The sequence below is a fragment of the Varanus komodoensis genome, unplaced genomic scaffold (assembly GCF_004798865.1).
Source record: "Varanus komodoensis strain SLA01 unplaced genomic scaffold, ASM479886v1 scaffold46_3, whole genome shotgun sequence".
Lineage (NCBI taxonomy): Eukaryota > Metazoa > Chordata > Lepidosauria > Squamata > Varanidae > Varanus > Varanus komodoensis.
The window spans coordinates 5,344,981-5,363,768 of NW_025336044.1; the positions used below are offsets into that span (position 1 = coordinate 5,344,981).

The 18,788-nt window shown below is 47.1% G+C and overlaps 1 protein-coding gene across 3 annotated transcripts in view; it reads left to right on the forward strand.

Moving 5' to 3' along the window:
* LRRK1 (leucine rich repeat kinase 1) overlaps positions 1-18,788 on the forward strand; it is a 101,620-nt gene that overhangs the window by 32,494 nt on the left and 50,338 nt on the right. For all 3 annotated transcript variants that reach the window (XM_044445016.1, XM_044445017.1, XM_044445018.1), the window contains 10 exons: positions 2,720-2,946; positions 3,984-4,111; positions 7,773-7,936; positions 8,588-8,725; positions 12,810-12,922; positions 13,005-13,075; positions 13,940-14,069; positions 15,649-15,761; positions 16,422-16,636; positions 17,814-17,978. In XM_044445016.1, the coding sequence (XP_044300951.1) occupies positions 2,720-2,946; positions 3,984-4,111; positions 7,773-7,936; positions 8,588-8,725; positions 12,810-12,922; positions 13,005-13,075; positions 13,940-14,069; positions 15,649-15,761; positions 16,422-16,636; positions 17,814-17,978 (1,464 nt within the window). The remainder of the gene's footprint in view (positions 1-2,719; positions 2,947-3,983; positions 4,112-7,772; positions 7,937-8,587; positions 8,726-12,809; positions 12,923-13,004; positions 13,076-13,939; positions 14,070-15,648; positions 15,762-16,421; positions 16,637-17,813; positions 17,979-18,788) is intronic.

Consider the following 18,788-nt stretch of genomic DNA (forward strand, 5'->3'; position numbering starts at 1 on the left):
GCACAGCAGGCCCCCTGCCTCGGCCAGTTTGTCTTTCCACAACTGTTGTCGTTTGCCGCTCCTGCTCCTCACCCTCTGTCTGATCTTGCGTCTGCTTCCTGCTTGACAGGCCCGGCGCCAGGGAGCCAGCAGGCAGCAGTATCTGCTGTTCCTCTTTCCCTCCGCCCCCGCAGTCTGGACCAGAGCAAGAGGAAAGGGAACAGACAGGCTGCAGTGAGGAAGAGGAGGAGCAGACCCAGGGGGCTTTCATCCCTGAGCCCCTGCTGGGTTCCAGACAGACCCCAGCTATTCCTGCCCTTGGCTCTGCCTCTGACTGGGTGGCCTTTCCCCCTCAACAGCCCGGGAGTCAGGGCTGTCCCACGGCCAAGCAAGCGTGCTGGACTCGGGGTGCAAATGATCCTTGCTCAGCCATGTGTTACGCCGGTATCGTGGGCCAGGGTCCCAAGCCCTCATCCTCAGGGGACCCGGAGGCCTTGTCCTCAGAAGAAGAGTCACCAAAGCTAATGATTCAGGGACAGAAAGCATCCTGAGACCTCCAGCTCCCCAGAAAGATCCCACAGGAGATCGTTTGGCCCTCTCCCGCCTCAGAGAAGCTCTGGCTGTCAGGGCACTGGTATGCCAGAGGCACTCCTCATTACTGCAGAAGAGGCGGAGACCAATATGGAAGCTGGACCAACTGCTCTAAAGTCAGCCAAAGTCTTATTCAAGTTTCATTGCTTCTTGGAACAACGTTTAGGCAATGTTGTCCAGCTGCCAGTCCCAGCACCCAATGGAGCTTTCCAGGGTGCTGGTCTCTCCCCACCTGACTTCCCAGTGAAATCCAGTCTCACCAAACTCCTGCCCAAGGCTGGCCTGCAGCCCACACCACTCCATGCCACAAGCCCTCAGCATGGATGAGGCAGTGCAGATCATGCGTACGACCGGCCCATGGCTTCGAAGGTGCAGCAAGGTGATCTTAGGCCGTTGCCCCCAACTCTCTCTCCGGGTTGTTGTCATGAGGATCAGTAGGGCACTCCCTGTCAATGTACTATCCTGAGCTCCTGGGAAGAAGCTGGATTATAAATGTGGTTAGTAATACATACGATTGGGATCTGATTTGAGATTTTGACAGATACGTAGATTTTTACAACAGCAACTTGGCAGCTTATAGCAAACAGCACACAGTTTTCTGCCAGAAGATGCATGGGAGTAAAATTCGCATTTTCTAGATAGATGTGTCTGTAAAAACTTCAGAAACCTTTTTCAGGTCATCTTGTGTAGCAAGCTTTAGAAGCAGCTGTCCAGGATGAGATCTGCCGAGATCAGCTCTCTGGACAGCCCCCCCACCCGACCCCCGCAGGTCTGGAGCCTGTGTCTTCCAGGCCAGGATCCTGGCAAGCAGCAGACACTGCTCCATCAGCCAGGGTGGAGGGTTGGGCTCCTTGAGTTCTGGCCAATCTGAAGGGCCCCTCCGGCTGACCAATCACAGGTCAGATGGTAGAGACTCCCTTGAATGCTCACCACTTCCGGATCCATTTGCATTGTTCAGCCATTACAAAAAGAGCTTCCAAAAACAGATCTGGCCATCAGTTGCTTGCAGAGCTTCAGTCAGTTTAGATGTATCTTGACCTTTCTGCTTGTGCCTTGGCAAGAGCCAGTGAAAGCTGGACAGCTTTTTTTCAGTGAGTCCTTTTTGCAAAGCATGTAGAATCTCTTTGGAAGAAGCAGAGGTGTGTTTGGATCAAATCAGAGTGGTTCTACTTGTACAAAGCATGCATGTAGCGAAGATAATAGGTATCAACTGAAAGCTATTCACATAAAATGAACTCGGACCCAAATCGTGCACAATAAAGCTACAAGTCTGGACCTTTAGCTGAAATAAGTAAAAACCTGTAAAAAATTATATAAAATCGCTCAGCATTCTCCTTTTTTTCCCCAAGCACCCATTTCTGAAGATAGAAAATGGGCAGTGTTGTTACATGCGTATCTATCTTCAGGGTTTTTTTTAAATATATCCACATGTTTTTAGAACTGTGCAATGTTCTTGGCTTTTATCTTAGTTACTACTGGTTCTAAATTGATGGTTTTCCTTATGCTTTACTGTGTTTATTTGTTTGTTTCATTGTATCTCTAAATTGCCCAATAGCCAAAGCTCTGTGAGCAGTTAAAAATTTATGCAATTTAACAAAAAGCAAATGCAATTGCACAGCATGAAGTTTCAATACAAAGTATAAAATGCTATTTAAAATAATTTGAGGAACTGAGACTCATGCAGGCACTCCCAAACTGCAGCTTCAACCTTGCGGTGAGGCGCAGGTAGAGTTCCCTTGACAAAACGGAATAATATAATATTATGTTATTACTGGTTACAGTTTTCAGCTTTATCTGATTAACTGCTTAGAGAACTTTGGCTAATGGGGTATATGGAAATGAAAAAGCCATAAGCAAACATCCTGTCCACAAGGGCTCCAGAGCAGATGCACAATGCATGCATCAGGGAGGAGATGAGCAAGTCTTGTTGCGTAGATGTACTAACAAGTGCTCATTTGCCCTTGCTCAAATACTGCTTTCTGCTAGTGCAACATCATCGGCACTAACAGGATGTCACACTTGCTTCTAGCTTTGGCTGGAAACCTTAAGAGCCAGATGGTATGTAACAGTCTGGGTTCATGCAAGATCTTTTCCTTTTCAGTAAGAACTGTTGATGATTCCCATACAATCTTCTTTGTTTTATCTTCAGGTTCTTTCTGTGAACTGGGCAAACCTGAGGCTTCCTTGGCTGGAGCTGGATTGGCTGATAGATATTTCACACCAGATAACCGAGCTGAACCTGTCTGCCAATTGTTTGACCACCCTTCCATCCGTTATCCCTTGGGGGCTGATAAACCTCCAGAAATTAAACCTCAGCGAGAACCGGTTGAGCATACTGCCTGATGTACATTCTTCAGCTGCAGTTATATGCACAAAGTATGTTCCAGAACAGGCTGATTTTCAGTAGGGGCCCTATTTTGAGCCAAGGGGGGTTGAAAGATACCAAGGTGACTCTGCCCATGGATTCAGCCCCATGCAAGCCGAGTTAAAGGCTAGCTCGAACATTCACACCTTGGCTTAATAACCCAAGGCGTGGACACAGTTTGTCAGTGTATGCAGCCCCTTTGTTTGTCCCTCTGGAGCAGGAAAAACAAACTAGGAATTCTTCCATTAACTATACTGTCCAGTTTTATCCAAACCAGGAAACTATGGTCAATGGTTTTGGAACATACTAGGATATAAAGCCAACTTCAAACCATGGATTCCTATCCAAGCTTATTTATTTATTTATTTATTTAAACCATTTTTACACCGCCCGCATCGCAATGAAGCCTCGGGGCGGCTCACAACAGAAACAAAATACATAAATACATAAATAATAACAATATAACAATGAAAAATTATTTAAAAACCCCCGGTGCATCTCGGCTAAGAATTTAAAATCCTATAAATACAAATAATTTAACAATTAAAATAAGTTTTAAATAAAAAGGTCTTAGCCTGGCTCCGAAAAACAAATTCCAAAGCCATTAACCATGATTTCCTAGTTTGAATGACAACAGAAAAAGTAGCTAGTAAGAGACTCCCCAGTGAGTTCAGTCACTTCCATGAAGAGGGAAACAAATGGGCGGCATGTGGGAACCGGACAAAAAACTTCTTCATCTCTTCCTTTAGTAAGCTGATCAAAACTGTCTGAATGCAACCATTAGCGAAAGACCTGTGCCTGCCCAGCCTGAAGAGCAGTGGCGTGGGGGCGGGGGGTGGTCTGGCAATGCCCTTTTTACACATCTGAGATTTCCATGGGAAGTAGTTGAGTTGAAGGCTTTACTTCTCTAAAGACTTCAAAGAAGAAACAGAGTATTTAATGGTTGGCTTAGGTCAAAGGTCCCAGAGGGGATGATTTAAAGAAGCAGACTGTTTGCATATTCTATTTGTCATCTTATTATAGTTTTCTTGGCTTTTTTAATCCACAGATTACTTGAGATTGACATATCCAACAACAGATTCTTCAGCCTTCCTTCTGGATTTTTGCACCTCTGCAGACTTCAAAGACTTGTTGCTGCCAAAAATTATCTGGAAAAGCTATTTGATGAGGAGAACGGTGGGTGCACCTTGGCTGGGAATTCCAGTTAGTTCAGACTATCCACTGGTAGGAGGTAGTAAGCCTTGAAGCTGTTTTCTTCAGGGTTTGTGACAAACTTTGAAGCAGGAAGATACCTTATAAAGGATAGTGGGTGTGCATTATTTTGGCAAATTCTCCCTGTTTCCCAGAACATCCAGTGGTGTTTGCCCTGTGTCCTGCTGGATGTCGACATGCTGTATATTTTTTCTATCTTCCGTTGGTACGTGGGAACATCAGGAGCTGCCTTGTGATGGCTCTGGGCCTATCTAACTCAGTATCTTTATTTATTTATTAAATTTATATCCCACCCTTTCCCATTTCAAGGAAAGCATAGTAATACTGACACAGCAATGGCTCCCAAAGGTTTCAGGCAGCTGTTTTTCCAGCACCACCGGAACATGCTGGTGCTGGGGAGTTTGATCTGCAAAGCACATTTTCTCCCAGTGAGCTACTGCTCCTTGCCGAACAAAAGGCAAACATACACCTCATGGTAGGACAATTCCACAATGTTCATTCATTGATGCATTTCCATCCTGCCATTTTTCTTCTTGCATGGAATCCATGGCAGATTACATTGCACTCTTCCTGTCCATTTTATCTTCACCATAACCCTGTGAGGAAGGTTAGTCTGAGAGTCGGGGACCAGCCTCAAGTCCGTGAGCTTTGCAGCCAAGTGGCGACTTGGATCCAGATATCCTAAGCCCCAGTCCAGCAGTCACTGCTGTGCTGCTATAACTCCACTTTAAGAATTGTGTTGTTGCACAGATAATTTCATTTTTTGTATTGTTGATGTTTGCTAATTGATTTTGGAATAAATTCTTATAAATGTGGTCATGTTATATATAATTTCAAAGAGCATTTTTTCGCTGTATGTTTTGTTCTTAATGATTTATTATTTACTATTTCTTAAAGCTCTAATTTAAGCTATTGAATTAAGGATGGATAAGAAGCAAATTTGAGCAATTTTCTTGTATGAGTTCAAACAGGGCTGTAAAGCAACAGAAATGGCTCCGCAATATCAGTGATGCTTTCATCCCAGGTACTGTTTATGAACATATGGTGCAATTGTGGTTCCAGAGGTTCCATAATGGAGACAAGAGCCTTGAAGATGAAGAGGGTCATGGGTGGCCATCAAAAGTTGACAACGACCAATTGAGGACAATAATCAAAGCCAATCCACACAAAACTGTACGAGACTTTGCAGAAGAACTCATTGTCAGGCACTCTGCAATTGTTCACCATTTGGAGCAAATTGGAAAGGTCAAAAAGTTCGATAAATAGGTGCCGCATGAGCTAACTGAAAATCAAAAAAATCATCATTTTGAAGTGTCCTCTTCTTTTATGTAATCTGTTCCTTGATCGGCTTGTAATGTGTGATGAAATGTGGATCATATATGATAGCAGGTGCTGTTCAGCTCAGAGGCTGGATCAAGACGAAGCTCCTAAACACTTCCCAAAGTGAAAACCGCACCTAAGGAAGATTATAGTGGCTTTTTGGTGGTTTGCAGCTGGCATCATCCACTTCAACTTTCTGAATCCTGGTGAAACCATTACGTCAAAGAAGCATTGTCAAGAAATCAATGGAATGCACAGGAAATGGCAGTGTATGTGTCCAGCATTGGTCAACAGAAAAGGCCCAATTCTCTTGCACAACAATGCCTGACCACACATTACACAACCTGCAAAAGCTGAACGAATTGGGATATGAAATTCTGCCTCATCCACCATAATCACCGGGCCTCTTGCCCATCGACCACCACTTCTTCAAGCATCTTGACAACTTTTTGTGGGGAAAATGCTTCAGTAACCAAGGTGCTGCTGCAAGTGCCTTCCAAGAGCTTGTCCCCTCCAGAACTCCAGAATCTTCTGTGACTGGAATAAAGAAACTTGTAACCGGTTGGCAAAAATGTGTGGATTGTTATGGTTCTTATTTTGATTAATAAAGTCAAGTTTGAGGTAAATTAGAGCAATTCAAGGTTAACTTTCAAAAAACAAAATGAAACAGTCAAAAAACAAAGTTATTTTTGCACCAACCTAATAATTCGATGGTCCATCCTGTTCAGCATCAGAGAAGACCACAAGTGCTGTAACACTTGTCTCTCCCTAGCAGTTGTTCTTCAGAGGAGATGCTGAACATCGCATTGCGATACAATTGTGGGTCAAGGGAGCTGCGGACAGGCACAAGCCTTTCTGAATTTGTCTATAATCCTCTTCATAATGCACAAGTAACTCAGCTTGACTTGGAGCAAAGAGGCAGCGTTTCACACTTATGAGATAACCAACAGCTCCGGCTATTTTTACCCTGCTGTTCTTTTTGGGTTTGGGGTTCCTCCTTTTACATTGGTGCTTGATGGTTTGCATTGCTGTGATGAAAGTTACTGGCAACAAATGAAAAGCCACTTTGTGCAGTCAGTTTGCATTTCCAGCAGGCTTCCATCGTATAAAACGGCCTGCATTTGGTCTGGATGAGGAGAGCAAAACAAGAGCTAAGAATTGCTGAAGTGTGTGCAGAGCAGGGTGTGAGAAGATCTTTGGCTAACTTGTGAACTGAGAGAAAAAATAATATTCCGGTATGTTTGGAATGAATAGTTGGAAAATTCGAATTGAGCAATAAAGGAGAGAGATGGCTAGCCGCCTTTCCAGCTAAGTGTCACTGCCCCCAGCTGGAGCCTTTTTGCTCAGCTCTGGGAAAGTGATGTCAACATACCTCCTAGCCTGCACTCAAGGATGATGCTAGCTGTTCCTCTTCCTCTTCATCCCTCAGCAAGCAGTGCCACGGCGCAGTCATGCCGTAGCTCTTGACAGCGGGATGTTCCTGAGTGATGGAGCAGGAAGACACGGAGCCAGCGCCAGCGCTCAGCAGCCTTGTACAGTGGAAGGGGAGCGATGGCTGGACATTTATGTCCCCCGTGTCCCTCGATGCCTTGCAGGCACCCAACTTGTTCGTGCTCAGCTTCCTGACAACTTGACGCTTGATTATGTCTTCCTCTGCTTATATGCCAAAGCAACTCCCAGTATACATGCTATCCCACCCACTCGTTCTTCCTGGCTGAAATCAGCCTGTTGCCCCATCAACCTGGGCTGTCCCAAGCAGGGTGGACAGAAGGGAGACCTCCAGGTGCTCGGCACTTCAGTTCCCGGCTGCTTCTGCCAGCATGGCCAAAGCTTAGGCATGCTGGGAGCTGAAGTCCAAACCCACTGGAGAGCTGCTTCCCATCCCTCCCTCACGGAAGGGAACACTGTTCTCAGTATGAATTTGCTTGGGCGCTAAGGCCTGCGTGGGATGCCGTCTTGGGGTCACTCCCTCAGGAACCACATCTGCTCCTTGTTCTCCTGCCTTCAGAGAGAGCCTGTCGAGGCACCTTTCAGTCAAGCCTTTTCAAGTTGCTTTCTGTTTGATGGGTTTTGATGTTCTTTAAGGTTTTGATGTTTTGATGATGCATTAAGGTTTAATTGTTTAAAATCAGGGGTGACCTTGATGATGTGCATGTCATTTTAGTAAAGAAGGGGGATATGAATGTTAAATAAAATTAATTGTAGCAGCCACCCAACAAGAGATGTGACTCAGAGCTTCAGACAGGCCTACTTTAGCATCTTCCCACAAAGAGGTATTGAAATTCCTTTGTTGCTGTTGTTCTAGTCACTAACTGGATTGGATTAAGGAAACTTCAAGAGCTGGATGTCTCGGACAACAAATTGTTGGAACTCCCCATTAATTTTCTCCACTGTTTGAAGTCACTGAACATTCTAAATGCTTCCAGAAATAACCTGAAGGTGTTTCCACAGCCATGGGCCTGCCCTCTGGTACGTCTGAACTGCTGCCATGATGAAAACTTTATCCAATTGAACCCTATAAAGTTGAAACCTGCTAAGACGCTGCTTCAATTCCCTGCTTGGTGGAGAGATTCTGGGGCTTTTGCTAGGGCCACCATGGGACTTAGCCCACTGGACTGCCTGAAAAAGGCACACTGAGGCCCTCTCACATGGAAACGGGGGTCATCCCAGGGAGCCAGCTGGTGGGAGATTCAGGACACCTAACATAATGGACTTCCACATACGCTAATTAAATGATGGCATTTGCTACTGCATCCCATCTGGGTGGCTTTACAGGAAGACAGGACATACTCATGGATGAGGAGGCAATTGATGGCCAAAGGCTGCCTCTCGTATCCGAGGCGGCATGCTTATCTATGCCAGTTGCTGGGGAGCGTGGGTGGGAGTGTGATACTGCATTTGTGTTCTGCTTGTGGGCAGTTGGCTGGCCGAGGTGATTAGCCGGACCCTTGGTCTCGTCCAGGCTCATCTTCTGTTCTACGCCCATCCTGGCATTCACAAGCACTAGAAGCTTTCTTAAAAGCACCCATGGCCACCAAGAACCAAGAGCTCTTAAATCTGAAATTCCCAGAGTGGAGAATTCTGTCTGAATAGCAATATTGTTTTTCCTCTTGTTTCCAGAAAAGTTGCAAGGCAGCAAGTAATGCATTGGAGTCCCTACCTGATACTTTGGCAGTTTTTTGGAAAAATCATCTCAAGGAAGTCGATTTTTCTCAAAACTCCTTGAAAGAAGTCCCCCAGTGTCTCTTCCAGCTTGGGGTAAGTAGGGAGAACTCCTGCCAACACCCCTGCAGTTATTTTCTGGGTTTCAGTGAGTCAATTCTCTCCCAGAACAAGATAGTTCTTTCTTGTATCTCTCAATGGCCTCCAAGAAGCCTAAAGCATCCTTGATCCCTGTTCCCCCATTTTTTCCTCCCACCAACCCTGTGAGGGAGCAGGGCTGATAGTCAGCAGCTGATCCAGATTGCTCTGCCTGGCCAGGTAAGGACTCGAGTCTCCCCAGGCAGATCCTCTGACCACACAGATGCGAGGACATTTGCCACCCCAGAACGGTAGAGGAGTCCCAGTACAGCTCAGCACTCTCCAAAGGCGAACACTGCATGATGGGAGATGCTCCTGGCCAGTCACATTTTGGACTTGCTGCATCTAGTGCACCAAACAATGGTACCCATGTGCTGGTTGGAGACAGCCAGGGTGGGGTGAGGAATCCATCACATTCCCTGGGCTTGTCTCCCTGGACGCAGGTCCACTCCCCAGCAGCCATGAGTCCCAGCTCCTTGCGAGCACTCCCTTGACCTCGTCACACGCAGCTGCCTTTGTTTGTGCTGCTGCAGAGGCTGTGGACAAAGAGTGCCCATAGTGCAACTGGAACTCCACGAGCACTCGCAGACTTCCGCTCAGCTTGGCTCTTTTTCCAAGTGAGGGCCAAGCATGAGATGAAGTCCATGCATGCTACAGAGATGGAATGCTGGGAGCTTTGGCACATCCCTGGTGGGGGATAGTCCTTAGAGCAGTGACGGCGAACCTTTTGGAGACCGAGTGCCCAAACTGCAACCCAAAACCCACTGATTTATCGCAAAGTGTCAACACTACAATAAAACCTGAATACTGAGGTTTTAGTTTAGAAAAAAACCCACAGCCAGTCCAAGCAAATCTCTCTCTCTCTCTCTCTCCCCCCCTCTCCCTCTCCCTCTCGCAGTGCACTGACCGGCCATGTGAAAGTTTGGGCAAGTTGTGACTCATGAGTCACGGCTCATGATTGTCATTGCCTGACACCGCTACTCCTTTCCGAGCATGCGCATGGCCCCTGTGTGCACTGTTATCTGATGCACGGCTGCTGGGGTGATGCTGGGGAGACTTGGCTCTCATGCCAACAGAGAGGGCTCTGCATGCCCACCGCGGCACATGTGCCATAGGTTCACCACCACTGCCTTAGACCATCCTTCTCTGATCTGATGCCATCCAGATGTGTTGTTCTTAAGCTCTCATCTCTTAGCATGTTGGCCATGCTGTCTGTGAAGGATGGGAGCTGATGAAGGCTGGACTAGAGTTAGACTAGAACTGGGAAGACCGATGATCAAATATTGCTTTGACATAAAGCTCCCTGGGTGATTTGGGTACATATTCTCTCTCACACACACATACCTCACAGGGTTGTTGTGAAGATAATATATGCAGAGGAGAATCCTGTACAGAAAGCTGACTCTTTCTAGAGGAAGGAGAGAGATAAATGGAGGAAATGAATATATAAATACTTGCTGAGTCTCCTTCTTTATCTGGATCTTCTTCAGATACCATTCTTCTGGGTTGCCTAACAATCATTAAGTGCAGGAAATAAACATATTTCAGAAGGAATAATCCAGTCCAGAATAAAAAATAGAGATGCTCTCTGTGATACTAGGGAGTTTATGGGAATTTCATCGCCATTGGCCACCGTCTTGTCTTGTTCACATCTCCAAGTGAAGACAGGCAAACACATTCTCTGAAAACATTTGTAAAGTCACAGATTTTTGTGTGCATTTATGCAGTGTGCAACTTGAAAAATGTACTGCTTTCCCAACATGCAGAACTTTTTAAAAATGCATGCTATTCAAAGAATTCAAGAAGCAGGGCACAAAAGAGAACAGGAACAAGCCAAAATGAGCTCTGAAGTTGGGCACATTTCAGAAAGTTTTGTCCTAGAAGATGCTGCAATATATATGTTGGTGCTGTTTGTTTGTTTAAAGCTTTTATATCCCACCCTTCACAGTGTCTCGGGGCAGTATATGATGTCTGCCTACCCATGCTCTTTGCCGTAATGGCACGAGTGAGTGTGCACACATGTGTTTCGAGTTCCCATGCGATATCCTTGTGATTGAGGGGCCTCGTGAGAGGAACAAATCTCATGAGAGGAAGCCCTGGATTCCTGAGTCTGAGAAAGTACAGTGGTCAAGCTAGTGCTGGGTGAATCGTCTAGACTTGAGCATCTTGTGGTTTGCTGAGTTGTAGCTCGAAGCTGGCCTTGCCTTGTCCTTGATTGCAAGCTTCTCCTCCCACTTCCATTTGTAGGGGCAAAATACACGTTTGGGGCCACACCTTTTAAAAATACATCTGCAAATGTTTACTTCTTCCCTTGAGAAAGGCATGGAAGTATGACCTTTCTGAAAATGTGTTGAAGTACACCTGCTTCTGACATTTTGCAAGCGAGCATTGCAGTCTTGGGAAGATCCCTGCAAAATGCACATGTTTGCACATGAGAGGGTGAATGCGGCCTGCTCTGGTCTTAAGACCAAACAGAAGCAAAAATCTGGTACATTCCTCTCTCAGGCGTGTATGTCTGAAGCCCTTCTCTAGTTTCCAGTGGTATGTCAGTTTCGTGATGCAGTTTTGCTTCATGGAAGGAATTTAGAAATATTCAGGAAGGTGCATTTTGGTCCAGCGGATTCAGCACTAGATGGTGCTGCTGTGACACCTCTGTTAGCTTTTCTCTGTGCCAGCCTCCTGCTCCTGCCAGAATGGTGCAATGAAATCCACAGTGATTTAGAAGCTGGGCTCACTTTCAGCCTTGCAGCATCTTCCACGGGGCTCTCTGGGTGCAGCTCCAGCATCCTTGATCTCAGAAGCTGCCTTGTACCGAGTCAGATTGTTCACCTGTATTATGTTGATCATTGCTCAGTGTTGCCTACATTTGCCTTCTCCAGCGTGGTGCCTGGGGGGACTTAATCTCCCATCAGCTTCAGCCATTATGGTCAAGGATAAGGAATTCTGGGAATTTCCATCCCCAGCACCAGGAGGGCACTGGGGGAAGGCTGTTCTATGTTGGCTAGTAGCAGCTTGCTTGGACTCTTCTCAGTTCTTCCTGGAGATGCCAGCATTTGAACCCACAACCTTCTGCAGGTGCTTTACCATGCAAAGTGAAGATTCACCTTCACTGACCAGTCAAAAAAACCCTGACCATTGACCATTCTGGCTGGTAGTCCTGGGAGTTCTAGTGCAAAACTTCCAGACAGCATAGAAACATAGAATAGTAGAGTTGGAAGGGGTCAAGAAGGCCATCGGGTCTAACCGCCCCCCCCCCACTTTTGCAGGACACCAAGTCACTCCATCCCACTCAGATGGCTGTCCAGTTTCTTTTTGAATGTCTCCAGTGTGGGAGAGCCCACCTCCTCTCCAGGCAGCTGGTTCCCCTGTCACAATGCTCTGACAGTGAGGAAGCTCTTCCTGATGTCCAGCCTGAATCTGGGTTGTCACAGCTTGAATTGATTAGAACATTGCCGCTCCCTGGTCTACCGATATGATGGAGCTGGTAGTTTACAGTAGACAGCAAAATCAGTGATGCAAAGCAAATGTGAGAGCAACACAGATGCAGGAGAAAAGCCAAGACCTCTATGACCCTTGCACCTCAGAGACCCCTCCATCCCACCCTGAGTAAATCATCCAGATGTTGGCAAGTGACACGTGGAATCTGAGAAGCCAAGGGAAGTCTCCCCAGAGATTCATGTTTCAGGCATGAGTAAAATGGTGCCCCAGGGTCTGAATGCCACGCGTTGGCCACATGGTAGCATGTCGATTGATGCTGTTACATAAATCCAGGGCTGGGCAGCCTGCACCCCAGGGCAGCTTGTGGCTTTTGTCCTAACTTCAAGGGCTTCTGTGAATGATGATTTGCGAGCTCTGGCAAGACTGAATCTGCTCCTCCTCCGGCTGTCTGCTGGGCAGAGAAAAAGAGGGAGAATGAGGAAAGGGGGACCCTTCACCTCTCCAGTTCTGCTGCGCACTGTCAGTGCATCTCCCACAACAGGTTACCCCTGTTTAACGAGAACATTTAATTTACCAAATCAAACACTGTCTCTTCCTCTTACAGGCCTTGGTGTCTTTGAAACTCTCAGGAAACCAACTAACCACGTTACCTTCTCAAGATAAATGGAGCTGCCAACAGCTGAAATCTTTGGATCTCTCCAAGAACCAGTTTGGAAAGTGAGTTCTTTCTGTCTGTCTGAGAGTCTGTTACAGAGAAGGGCTTTCCATTTCACTGGTCTTTCTTTCCGTTTGCCCGCAGAACTGATGAAAGGGCCAAAACTAAACGGATTTCATTTTTCACTACAAGGAGCAGAACTCGCGCCGAGGCAGGTAAGCAGGCAGGGAGCGAGGAGGGGGATGAGAGTTTCTGAGCAGGAAGGGCAGATGCTGCAGCACTCGTATGATCTGTCAGTGGCAGAGGGAGACGGAAAGGAAGCCGTCGCTGCTGGTGGCAGTCGGCCACCATCTGTGTGCCTGGCTCGCTGGGGCCCCTCTTTTCTTCACATCGGGTGGCAGCGCTCACGGCCCCATCAGCACAAGGAGAAACCAGCCAAGGCTGGCTGTCATTGTCACCGCTTTAAAGAGCCCACATCAACTTCTAATGTTTTGCTACTGGTTAGATCACTGATAATGGAGTCTCCACTTGCAATATGTGATGAATCTGATTTCTCGGTGGAAATCTGGCAGATTCCTTGGATCAACTCCCCCGGCTCTGGCACACTTTCTTCCTGCCCTACGTCCCTCTCATGCCTAACGCTTGCATGGGTATTCAGCAGGAAGTGAGCTGGGCGTACTCGACCCGCGTGCCCGCTGCGCAAGCAATGTTCGGCAGGCTTTGCCTGCTTTGCGCAAAGAATTGCATGCTTTGCGCAAAGAAGCTGCTGGCATTTCCAAGTGTTTGCAGACCTGATCTTGGCTCAGCTCAGTTCCTGGCCAGGGCTGAGCATGGGAAAGCAGTCTGCGAAGCACAAGGGAGACAGATTCTGGCCCAATCTGCACATCCTTCCCCTACACTGAAAGGCAGCCACATCCTAGGTTTCCCATCACATGCAGCATGATCCTTTTTAATTCCAGGTGCCAAGGATTGAACCAGAGCCCTTTTGCTTGCAGAGAAGATGCTGTTCCCCAAGCTGTGCCCACAAAAGCACAACTTTGCCTTCTTGTTTCATATTTGCTTTCCTTCCACTTTCCCAGGTCAGACCTTGGAGTTTCCAGAGTATCTTTCTGAGTCTCTTGAAGTCCTCTACTTGAATGACAACCAACTAGACTCTGTCCCCCCATCGGTGTGCCTTCTCAAGGGGTTATCGGAGCTTTACTTAGGAAAGTAAGTGCACCTGTCCACGGCAGCCAGAAACGTCACCTCAAAAAGCCCCAGATGATCCATCTCTGCTTCACTGCAGAGGTGTGGCCTTGAGCTCTCCAGGTATTTTGGGCTTTGGCTTCACCCGCTCCAGCGAATCTGGGCAACAGGAATTCTAGGAGCTACCATCTAAAATGTCTGGAGGGCACCCAGTTCAGGAAGGAGGACACAGACTGGCTTAGAATGAGGGAGATGCGAGAACCCTTCTCGGGTGGAAAGTCTGCCAAGTTCTCTGGACACCAGCCTGCTTTGCGGAGCCCACTTTTCTGGAGCGCAGCGCCATCCTTCCACCCGCAGTGCTGCCACCGACAGTGAGGGGAGCAAGAAGTGGGTGGCCAGCACCCCTGCGCGCGGCTCCTCTTCTCCACACGTGGCACGGCTCCTGCCGGTGGCAGCGAGAAGAGAAGGCTGGCCGCTGGGGAAGACAGCTGGTCGGGCAGCCAGCGTCCACGAGCATCCGTGGGCTCCTCTTGGTCCAGCTTGCTTTGCAGAACTGGGCTGAGCACAAGGAAAGTCCAGTTCCAAAAAGGTTTGTTCCAACATGTTGGACTAGGACCGGGGAGACCCAGGCTAATGCCCCTACCCAGCTCCTTGGACCAGCTGCCACCTTTCAGCCCACCTGCCTCATGGGATCGTAGTGAGAAAAAAATTAACGTGGCAGTGCCCGATGCAGCATGTGCCACACTCTTGGGAGGGAGGCTAGGAGGATGTCAGTAACATTTTACTTCAGGTGAAAATCAGTAGCAGCCCTAATTTGGTCCAGCTGGGTCACTTCATTTGAATTTCTTTGTTGGCTGCAGTTTTGGGGAGGAGTTTTTAGGCAGTTAGCAAGACGCGATTCCCCGCTGGCCCACCTGCACTGACACATTCCCATGTTCCCCAGCCCCGCTCAGGCACACGCGGATCATGGGTTCTGCCCCCACCACCTTTTTTTCCTTCCATGGAAATGTTGGGAAGGTTATGTTCAAACTGGGGCCTTTCCATTTTGTTTCAACGTTTCACTTTAGCTGAAATGTGGTGCTAATGCTCTTGTAAATTTCTGTCAGAAAGGTTGTTGATTGGCGGGTAGATGTCTATTTTTTAATCATAACATTTATTTCATTTTGAGGAAGGCAATGAAAGGAAGAGCATATGTAGCAATAAATAGGTTTGATAACTGATAAATTTGTTGGAACATCTGCAGTAAAAGAGCTTATGGAAAAGCTCAGCATTGAATGAACAAGAAAAAAATACAATTTGTATCATACATTGGAGAAGCGAGTAAAGTGTATGTTAATTTGTGTGTTTGTGTTATTAGTAAAAAAAAAAAACTGTACTTGTATGGAATATGGTCAAAATTTTGAAGAACTTCCTTGCAGGAAACAAAGGGAAACCAAAGTACTGTAATACTGTTCTTAAAGTAAGAATTCCATGCTTGCTGCATTTGCTGGATAAATTTATACTTAGCCATAGTCTCCCAAGTTCTATCAACCCACTCCCTTTTAGCTGGTTGTGTGGAAGACCTCCAGTTACATGCTGTGTGTATATTTTTTTATTCATGCAGCAACTCGGGCATTCAAGAGCTTCCTCCTGAACTTGGACAACTGTCTAATCTTTGGCAGCTGGATATAGAGGAGTTAGATATTGGCAACCTTCCTGCAGAGATTAGAAAAGAGGGTGAGGCTGCGTCTTCCTGAGGGTTTATTAATGCCAGCTGTTTGAACAGGGAGTGAATCCAAATGAAGTCTGGTTTTATTTGTTATTGAATGGTGGGGAAAATGGGATGGGATCGGTCCAGGCTGTTCTCACAAAATGGAATTGTAAGCTAATATGCTCCGAGGGATCCCAGTTCCGTCCGATGGTTTGTTTTCATGCAATCTTTTCTTCGAAAGGTAACTCAGAAATGCAGCTTTGGTGCTGCACGTATCTTAGCACTCGTGTGTCACAGTGGGTGTGCTTGCGTGTGGCACTCACCTGCCCTGGCAACAAGCCAAGGTGGGCAGGCTGGTGTGCAAACTGCCAGTGGGGCCCTCGTAGCAGCTGCGCTTACGTTGGTTCCCACCCTGCTCCCCTTCCCCCGGGGGTCTTCCCACAAGCATTTGAAGAGACACCTGGGGGGGGGGAGTTATCCACCCCCCACTCTGATCATGTATCATTCTTGGCTCACTGCAGTGGGTTTTCCCTTTACGTTCCCCACCCCCAGGGAATTGCAAAAGCTGGCTTGAAAACCATCAAGGCACCTTCCTTTGAAGAGTTACCCCAAGCTCTGGAATTCAAGTTACGTTACATAATGTGTGTAACCCTGGCCCTCTCCCCATGCCTCTCTCTCTCCACTAGGCCCCAAGACCATTTTAGCTTATTTACGAGCCCAGCTACGCAAAGCAGAGAAATGCAGCCTGTTGAAAATGATCGTGGTGGGCCCCCCACGGCAGGGAAAATCGGCTCTGATCGAGAGCCTGCAGACCGGGAAGCCTTCCCTCCTGTTGCCCAACGATGCCACCATCCAGACCACCAAGTGGGAGCTCCAGAAACCAGCTGGATTTAAAGCAAAGGTAAATAGAAGTTTTGGAGGCGTAGCAGGGAGACATCTGGCTCATGACAGGCTGGAACAAAGCTCCCCACCGATGCCCAGTGGCAAAACAAGCAGGATAGGTAGGCCTTGGGCCCAGAAGGCGGAAGGTATAGCCGCTGTTCGACAAGGGCGTGGGGAGCAGCAACCGAAGGGGAGGTCATCACGCTGGCAAGAGATGGGGAGGGATCCTGTCGCGGGTGGGATCTCCTGGATTTTCTCAGCTCGGCTCCCCAGGCTCTGGCCCACTTTCTCTCTGCCCTGAGCCTGGCTCACACTGTGCGCTTGTGGGGGTGTCCACAGAAAGTGAGTCCAGCAGTTGCACAGGTAGAACATGCGACCCTCACACCAGCCGCACAAGTGGCTTCCGCTTCCACACATCTAACTTGCTAGCTTTGCATGTTTAGTGGGAGAATCACTTCGTGCCAGAAAGGGGCCCGCTGGCTTCCCCAAGCATCTGTAGACTTGCCCTCGGCTTGGCTCCCTTGCCTCCCAGGGCCAAGTGCAAGGGAACTCCAGCCAGCCCACCAGAGCCAGATTCTGGGGGGAACTTCCCATCACCTAATGCTCTTGGATGAAGGTTGTACTAAAAATCTTAATAACACCAGTTAAAAATAATTGTTGCATGTCGTTAGAAACAATGAAGCTGAGAAGAAATCAAGGCTGTGGATCTATTCATACCTATAAATGACCGCTTGATTAGGCAATCGGAGGCCGATAAAGGCTGGGCAGAAGAAGCTAAAGTTAGCTGCACATCCTTCAGAAGCAAAGTAAATCCATTTAGGGCTCGATCTTATGCAAGTTTAGGCAGACAAATGTTCTATAGCTCCCAGCATGCCCCAGCCGGGCGGCTTTTCCCTAACTAAGCTTGCCTAGGATTGTGCTTTTAATGAAGGAATAGTAGCAACCCCGTTTCTCCAGCCTCGGCAGATGTACAAGTGCACTTGGAATCTGCAATTAGCTAGGATTTCCTGTGGCGTCCTCAACAAGCAGGTCTTTCTTCGGTCAGAACATTGACACCCATTGATGCTCCGGCATCGTCCATTATGAAAATATTTAGGGCGTGGGCTCATTATGCATTGACCATTGTCTTCTGTGTGATTTACTTTATCTGCTGTGGGTGCCGTCTTTTCCTTCAATGTTTCTATTTGTCCCATTAGGTTGATTCAGTCCAGTTTAATGTCTGGGATATTGGAGGTTCCACCAGTATGTCTACAGTGAACCAGTGTTTCTTCACAGATAAGGCATTGTATGTTGTCGTCTGGAACTTGGCCCTTGGGGAGGAAGCCGTTGCGAATCTTCAGTTTTGGTTGCTGAACATTGAGGTAAGGGACAAGTTGTTGGTTTTGCAGGGTGGTAGAAATATCCAGAGTGTGGATGGACTGGTTTGTTTGTGTGTGTATTGAATTTATATGCCACCAAACTGGCAAATATCCTTGAGGGTGGCTTTTCATCAAAGACCAATCCAATGCTAAAATAGCTACAAAAGTTCAAACTAGTAGCACACAAAAATATTGAAGAGGCAAATATTGAAGCAAAATTAACACTATGCATTACTATAGTGTTATTAATGTCATTAATAATTATGAAATTCATGAATTTCATAATTATTCATGCTGGTATTTTGTATATTTTTTGTTCCACCCTTTTTGCCTAATCCCCTTTCTAAGCGCACTGCTGGAATGCCCCTCCAAGAACTCTGAAATTTAATTAAGCTGTCCTGCTTGACATGGTCAGAACAGGCATTTCTGGGAAGAGATGTAATTACCATACGGAGCTAGAATATTTATGGCTGCTGCCAAGAACTGGGCATCCAGGAGTACCTTCAGGGGGTGGAGCTGAATATGCAAGGGCTCTGTGACCACATCCAAACCAAACTGCAGCCTCACTCCACAGCCTCCTTTACAGGCAGGGGCATCACTGCCCCGCCCAGATTCAGTTTCAGTGTTTTGTCCACATCTGATCCACCATCGATACTGGACATTCCTTCCCTGTTGCACTCACAAAGGAAGAAATTCCTGTCTCAAAATGCACATGGTGTCTGCATTTGTATAGGTTCTTACTATAATCAACAATTACTATTATTTACAAATAATGTATAGATAATTACGAGTACTTTCTTGGTTAATTGTAAT